Raw genomic sequence first — 8167 nt, forward strand, 5'->3', positions numbered from 1 at the left:
ATAGCATAAGTAATTGTTATTAGTTATTGACTTTGTTAAGTCTTTTACATAATTTACGTTTTTTACACTTTTACATGTTCTTGGTATTTATTAGAGACACGATAATTCAGACGAGGAATTGGAATTGAATCAACTACTCATACTAATCAACCTAATTCCTGGTATTTTAGGTATTGAATTACGAATTTTAATATAAACCTACATATATTTTCTTTTTAAAATTTCAAATGGCTCAAAGTAATGTAAATAGATACTTATAAATAAATAAATCATAATAATCAAGATGGACAGATACATTAATCGTTTTGAAATATCTTGAAATTAAAATACGGCATTGGCCAAACATTATTGAGAGAGCACAACCTAAGTGAACAAAGATCGAAGAACAAAATTTTGATTCGAAAGTGAGGCGTGTCATTTTGTCGAAAACCATTGCAAAACGGAGTGTCCATGCTTCTGAAGAGAATCATACTATATTATACAAAGCTGAGGAAGTTTGCAGACTTTTGATGCTTGGGGGATCATTTGGATTTTCCGTTCTATGATCAACAAAAATAAAGCAAATAAAATGCATATCACAGGCTTGAGAAGGCTGCGGAAGCGTAGCTTCCTGTATATCTCCTATAGATGGATAGATAGATAGATTCTTACATGTATGGCCACCATTCCAATGGTTAGTTTAATCATCATCTGCAACAAAACCCAACAAACAAATAACTAAGACCAAGTTTAATTTGTTATTTTAGTAGAATATCAACTCTGTAAAAGTAATTAATGTGTTGATTTTGACACAGTTGAAACTTGAGGGATCATGTGCAGAAAATGAAACAACAAAGAGATTCATATTTTCGAGGCCTGAATATGCCCTTGCATACAAAGATATCCACGTTTGTTTTCTCTTGAAAAAATATAATAAGTTCTTTGTGACTCACCGTCTGAAGGATCGACATGTACAAAGAAACTGGCTGCAACTATGAGATAGCACAGAATAAGCATCAAGCCTTTAAAATAGTTTGATGTCCCTTCCTACAAAGATAAAGGCAATGAATCTTATATCAGGCAATAATGAACAAGAAAAAAAAAACTGCAACTAGGTGATAAGAAATGTCTAAATCCATCGGCAAATCAACTTGTCATACTGTACAATTAAAAATAAAATAAAATAAAAAAGCATGACACACAACTTTGCAGTTTTCCCAAGAGAGACAGAAAATAATTCCCTGATTTTAGTTTATGTAGCACAATTCATCTTGGATGATGTCATTAGAAGCCTCAAAGTTGGATGATTTTAGTTTATAAGTAATCGTTTTACATATAACTTTCCTTTTTTTCCTCAATTTTAGAATATTTCCTGGAATTCTAAGGGGGCAAAAATACGTTAAAAGTTAAAACTAGAGAAATCTTCATGGCTAAAAGGAAGACAAACAAGAAAAAAATCACAAACCTGCAACATAAATGCCACTACTAACACTGTAATAAAAAGTGTAGCAGTCTCAAAGAGTTGAAAATTCAAGTCCATTCGCTGTCCCATAATCCACCCAACAACTACACAGAAGGGAATCTACAATTGTCAAGAGCACAAAAATTATTAGCTTCCTAGTTCCTGTTTTGAAATGTAATCCTGTTTAAGGAATGTAATCAACTCAAGAGAAACTATAACAAGCAAGTCAAACAGAGGTTTGTGATGGTTCATAGAATCTGCAGTGAGAACTCATTAGCTAGCTAGTCAACTGTCAAGTCCTTACCACAAACATGGATATTTGTGTAGAAGATCCAATAGCAACTCCAAGTGTGATGTCCTGTAGAAAGATTAATTTCATCAACAAAATAAATGAAATCTATAAAATGAGGTTTACAAATCTTGAAAGCACTAACAAGCTTGTCCTTCATGGCAAACATGATAGCACTTGCATGCTCTGCAGCATTTCCTACAATTGGGAGCAGTATAACACTGATAAATGCCACAGGCATGTTGAATGAGTCAGATGCCCCCTGGAGAAACAGTAAATATGTTAGGTAATCAAATAGTTACCCAAAACTACGGCCAAATTACCAGTAAACCAAGAATATAAAAAAATGTGCTTCACAATCAAATACAGAAAAAGGCATTTCGGCATAGGATATAGAGCTTGGTAACAAATTGAAATAGGACAAGAAATTTTGCTTCAAAGTTATGGTTATACAGAAATGGAAGGTTGAACAAGCCACCTATACTTCATCATGATGTAAGGAAAATTTAGGGGAGAGAAGGTCGGTTAAAAGTTCTAATTTATTGGAGTCATGAATCAAGGGTTTGAGTATTAAAAAGCTCTTGAAGGGTTAGAACTTTGAAGCGACTCTTTGGTTTCAGGAAACAGGGACTTTGGTTGCAGGGTGATAATATGGTTAGAATGGTCATCTCATTATTTAGAAGAAAATATCAACTAAATTTGATGATTATGTTTTTCATCTGGCAAAGTTGAGGCTGGGCGCATCTTTGGGAAGTCAAGGAAAACTAGTTCTATAATCTCATAGTTACACAACATCTAGAATCTTAGTTGCCATTAGCATCTGCTGGATTTCTTCTACCACTACGAGATGGTTAAATTGGTCAATTTGGAACATGAAGCCACAGCTATACACTTGGACTGATCTGTCACAGCCTTCCTCCTTACAAGTGGAACGGAATTGGATTTGAGAACTTAAAACTGTTGACCAAGAGAAGGGCCATCTACTGACAGAGTGACTTGATGGGCTTTTGAAATTTACGATATTTTGTAGGACATGAATTGGATATAATAATATAATACTGTTAAATGATAATTTTTAAGTGAAGACCAAATGTTTCTCATTCATAACTGGAAAACCAAGTAGTTAGTAGTATGCATTTCTTTGACAACATACACAAAGTGCAAAGGGTCAGCAGAATATCAGCTCAGAAAATATGCATCCAGAGCACTGGGCAAGGATATCAAGCAGGTGTTACCTGGATAGCATCAACAAGGTATCCAGACAAAATGGACACCCACACAGTTAAAATAGCAAGCCAGCCAATTGCTTCCCAGTGAGTTATCTCAGGAGCCTCCTCTTCATCAGAATCATCTCCACCCTGGTTTCCTTCCTGAAACAATTGCAAAATAGAGGATAATTAAACAACTAAAAGCAGTTTAAGTCAGAAAATGTTCCCAAGAACCATTCCATGTATTAACTTTCGGGTTTCAATAGATACTTAAAAGAACTACTAATCACTCTTCTTTATAGATAATAAAATCACAATAAATTTAAGAAGGAAATAAACCCCTTAACTTTGAAATTTTTTTAAAATAAAAACCAATTGACTAAAGCACCTATAGAATCTGAAGATCATACAAGGTTCAGAAAATGTAACGAAAGCATCATTTTAGTTCCATAGTTTAAAAAAAAACAAACAACTAACAAAGGATGAAGAACAACTAATGCACAATGTTCAAAATAGAAAGAAAATGACATTCTAGATCCCTTAAGACAATTGAGCAAACCTAACTAACCTCCTCAATAGGACTATAAAGATTACGATGACTTCTAAGTTGAAAGAAAAGGTAGCTCGCATATGCCACTAGCATTACACAGCTGCTAAATCTTGAAAGAGATAACTCTGACTTCCCGAAATGGACCTCTGAGTGTGTAAAATGAAGCACAGCTGGAAATGTTAACCCCATGACAGCCATCAACAGCAATCCTGAATTCACAACGGCGGCAGACTGTTGCAAAAGTAACCACATTTGGATGTAAATTCATGACATCAAGATGAAAGAATGTCAAAGAACCCACACTAAAAAAAATTCAGGGTACAAGGTTCAACAAAATTTGAAGATCTACCTTGTTGAAAACCTGAACTTTCTGGTAATGAACGATTCCACCAGTGAAGAAGGCACATCCGAGCACTAAAAGCATGTTGGACAAGATTGATCCCAATAAAGATTGCTGAACAACCCTAATCATTCCATTCTTTAATGCATAAATTGATATAATCATTTCCGTTGCATTTCCAAATGTGGCATTTAAAAGACCTCCAACTGCAATCCCAACAAAAACCAGCCCACTTGAGAGATAACAAGAAAAGGTTACATAAAGGTATAAGATACTTTGAATCAGTAAGTCGGTTCCATTTGAAACAAGAGGAACTACCTATCCATTTCCATAATGAACAGTACATCAGGTTATCTGGCACTGGGAAACTGTGATAACCTTTAATTATCTGAATCACTCTTTTTCTAGCAACTAAAAATCTTAAGGAATGTACAGTACACACACTTGTAAGCAGACAATCTAATCAACCAGTGGCACAAACTTTATTACACTCATTGGTATGATCAAAGTCGTGTACAAAAACAATCCACTTCACATAAACCACTGAACGAGAACACGTACATAGTGATAAACTAGAAAGTAGGTAAAGACCCGATTGACAACCTAGCAAAATTTTGTGTTAGATAATTTGTTAAAAGAACATTATTATATAGCAGTGGAAGAGCCAGGAGTCTAAACTAAGACAGGAATCTTCAAAAATATAGTTATATATTCAGACAAAGATTCTCCGAAATCATAATTCAGTTAGAAATATGTATATCACAACAAAAATTCATGAAAACGCAAAAAACATTTAGGCTACCATCGGTTGGCATGGTAAAAATTATAATCATACCTGTTGGTCCTGTGTAGAAAGCAAGTTGCCTGCAGCACAATAATTGGCAAGGCATGACTTAGCCTTAGACAAAGTTAGGAAAATTTAATGCTATATTTAATTTCACAAACCAGAACTTACTCAGTTGCATATCCTAGACGCTCTGCCAAAGGCACAATGCCCACTAAGCTGAAGAAGAAAACCCATCCCTAACGTATACAAAGCAACTGTCAATGGATTTGGGGTGATGTCAATTTAAATTATTGAATCTTGAACAATGTGTCTAAGAGAAACTATGTTTGAACACCTTGCCACATATGATAAGGCTACATCACAAGGTTATTATTTCAAGTTTTAATCGAAAATGCAAAAGAACACAAGCAAACCACTAATCTCGATCACTTGCTGCAAAACAATTTCAAGACAATTTTTCTTCGATACTTTCCTACTTCCTAAGTCTCACTACATTCTTCTCCAAACTTAAAGAAATGGTCATAAAAATGATAGAGAGATGTGAAACATACATGCTGTCCAGTAAGGTAATGTAGCAAAATCGCTAACGGACCAAACGGTAGCAATACGTTAATTTTTGCTTTGATCAAGACAAAGTAGATACTCTTCGGAACTCTCATCCGTATATGTCTTGAAATCCATGAGTTTGCCAATTCTGCCCGGGAATGCAAATGGATCATCTCAAAATCCAAGGCCTCCATTTTACTGGTGGCTGATGACGAGCTAAAAGGGATCTCTTCATCATATTCAAGGTCTGTCTTTTCATCTATGGAACCCATCTGCAAGTACAGATTACCAACCGATTCAGAAGGAACCGCAACACAGAAATGAAATTACACCAAAGCAGGACCCTGCTCACAAAAACATAAGATGCACTTACCCATTTGATAAAGTAACTTAGACCATGTATAGCAATCACTCATATTAATGTTTGCAAGCAGAAGAATAATGCACATGAAATAAACAAACTTAGAAATAAATAGTAAATGTATGGTGACCCAAAGGAAGAAACTTTATTGGTTTTTGCGCAAAGTCCTGATTAGATCTTCATTTTTCTTTTCTCTTGTTCATCTTTTTAGAGCTATGGGATGCAATCTTTTACTAAACGAGTGTATTGAAACAAACCAGTTTTCTTCACTTCTTTCACATATCAAATATAGCTCAGTAATATTGAAACAAACCAGTTTTTGAAAATTGAAATAAATGAAGTTGCAGAACAGATGGCATGGAATGCATGAAAGCAACTTACAGATTCCAATTACACCTACTCACTTTAAAAGAGCTCACTTTTAGTAACAAACACAACACAATCAAACAAAACGGGGATCAATTGAAATCAATTAAATACCTCAAACCTAGAAGCAAAATAAATTGGATTTTATCAAATGGATCAACTTCTCCTCAGCCTTAGCCCCTTTCAGAGAGAGAAAGAGTGAGATGGGGAGCCCACCTCCAGTTTTGGGTCCTGTCCTGTCCTGTCCTGACCCACTTCAAACGGTTGGGCTACTTGGGTAGCTCCGATTTGAATGAAGAGAGTTCAATGCGATGTCCTTCTGCAGAAGAAGAAGAAGAAAGGTGAAGAGTCAAGAGTTGGGGAGATGGCGTCGGATGCCGGCACCCGGCGTAGAGTTTTAAGACAAACGACTTATTATACACACAAGGAAGTTTCTGAGAAGCAGTGTCTTTCATGGTTGAGCTTGATTTCTTAATTGTTTTTCCAATCTTTGAATCTTCTTCGTGTCCCACTCCCACCAATTCTTGCTTGATTTAGATTTAAATATATTGTAGTTTAAATAAATGCCTAATGTGCTACATGTTCGGACCAAAAAAGTACGTGCGATTTTGTTGACCCAATGTGGAAAACATAAAGAACTTATAGATACTCATTTTTGTTCTTTTGGCATTGGAGTTTTACGGTTTGTAGTTATATGCTATTTGCTAGTGAGAAATGTTACTTCACTAGAATTGTTGGACAACATTACTACTTCTTTTTGAAAGTCAGACTGTGAATTTGAATAACATTTAAATTATTCATCGGGTTGATTTTTCTCTACATGATTGTTTTAAATTTATTGTCTAACAACATAAACATTTTTCTAGCAATTCTTTATTATCAAGTGTATACAAATGAATACGACCGATTACAACTAAAGCATGACAACGTGATTCACGATCACCTTGCATTTTAGAGTGGTGTTATTCATGTTTATCCAGCAGTATTATATATGTTTTTGCAAACAACATAAGCCTTACCAAAGGATATAAGTATCTCTCTAATAAGTTTATATTTTCGGTGTCAACAAGATTTAGACTAATAAAAAAGAATTTTTACTTGCAAACAAGTGGTCTTAAATTCGAACCCTAACTAAACCTTGATAGTGTGGATGCATGACAAATCACCCTCCTTCTTTCGAAGCACATATTCCTTTGGTAGTACTCGACTTTTGAAATAGACTGAGCAACCAAAAAATACAAAGACCTTTAGATTTGCAGTGAGATCACGCTTTTCAAATAAACATTTTTTCTATTTGGGGTATTCTGTTATCTTAAAGAGTTTTTTTCCTTTATGTTTGGGTTTTTTTGCAGAATTTTTTTAAACGGAGTACTACAAGTAAAAGCTCCCTATATTTTTAATTAAAGTAACTTTTTGTTAATCGAGTCAAGTAATAATTTAATTAAAGTATTGTACAGAAAAAAGTAAAACTTAATTAAAGTAAGTGCATATGGCAACCTGCCAACCACCTTGTTTCATGACAAAATAAATATTTTATATAATATAATTTGGTAGAATATATACCCCACCAGTCCTTGAGTACGGATATTTTTGTTGGTGTTTAACATGTCATTCCTTTAAATAGGATTCAGAATTTGAGATTTGAGATTTTATATTAGAAATACTTGCACGAAATTTATGCCTTGTTCTTTCATTTTACTTTATTTTCTTGGTAAATTTAAGCACAAAAGTTCAATTAATTTACCTTTTTGAGCAAATTGGCAAGGTTGGTTTCACCTATTTCTTTTAACATACAAATTGGAACCAAAATCTCTAAGGCTTATGGGGTGGTTTCAATTACATTATCGCGGCTTCATAACTTCCATTTTAACTAATCTTGTCAAATAAAATCTTTACTATTATTATAAAAGACTTTCTTTTCCAATTATGTGAGAAAGATATATAAGACGTTATATTGTCTCGAACCACTTAATGTGGTCTTCTAATCAAATAAAGATTGGTACTTTATGTTGATTAGGAGCTTAGCTGTAGCCTAGACTTTTAGTCTTTGTCTAAGTGTGTTATTAGTGTAATACCAAGACTAAAAGGGTTCCTTATTTAATGTGGATTAGGGTATTATTCTTCTAATGTAATAAGGTCTGCTTAAGAGTTTCTTGATGGGATAGACTCTTACGGGCCGTTTGGTTCATGGGAAAAAGGAGACTTGGGGATGGAAAATCAATTATTTTCCCATATTTGGTAAGTCTAGGCATGAGAAATCATTGCCTAGCCCATGGGAA

General features: G+C 34.4%; 1 protein-coding gene across 9 annotated transcripts; it reads right to left on the reverse strand.

Moving 5' to 3' along the window:
* Positions 1 to 238: 238 nt before the first annotated feature.
* On the reverse strand, positions 239 to 6466 carry LOC103328738 (vacuolar cation/proton exchanger 2-like). Of its 9 annotated transcripts, none has more exons than XM_089050640.1 (13): positions 6313 to 6466; positions 6105 to 6207; positions 5167 to 5433; positions 4784 to 4851; positions 4664 to 4692; positions 3838 to 4034; positions 3507 to 3719; positions 2966 to 3100; positions 1876 to 1992; positions 1746 to 1799; positions 1445 to 1561; positions 933 to 1026; positions 239 to 690 (listed from the first exon to the last, which is right to left on the reverse strand). In XM_089050640.1, exons 3-13 carry the CDS (start codon positions 5431 to 5433, stop codon positions 680 to 682), a joined length of 1302 nt encoding a protein of 433 aa, XP_088906766.1. In that variant the 5' UTR covers positions 6105 to 6207; positions 6313 to 6466; the 3' UTR covers positions 239 to 679. The 9 variants fall into 9 exon arrangements, 8 of the variants coding, with proteins under 8 accessions (XP_088906766.1, XP_088906760.1, XP_008229372.2 ...); XM_089050634.1 differs by having other exon boundaries at positions 6003 to 6207; positions 6313 to 6465; XM_008231150.3 differs by having other exon boundaries at positions 239 to 539; positions 652 to 690; positions 6003 to 6411.
* Between the last annotated feature and the right edge of the window lie 1701 nt (positions 6467 to 8167).

This window comes from Prunus mume, linkage group LG4 (assembly GCF_029339155.1).
Source record: "Prunus mume cultivar Tortuosa linkage group LG4, ASM2933915v1, whole genome shotgun sequence".
In the NCBI taxonomy this organism is placed as follows: domain Eukaryota; kingdom Viridiplantae; phylum Streptophyta; class Magnoliopsida; order Rosales; family Rosaceae; genus Prunus; species Prunus mume.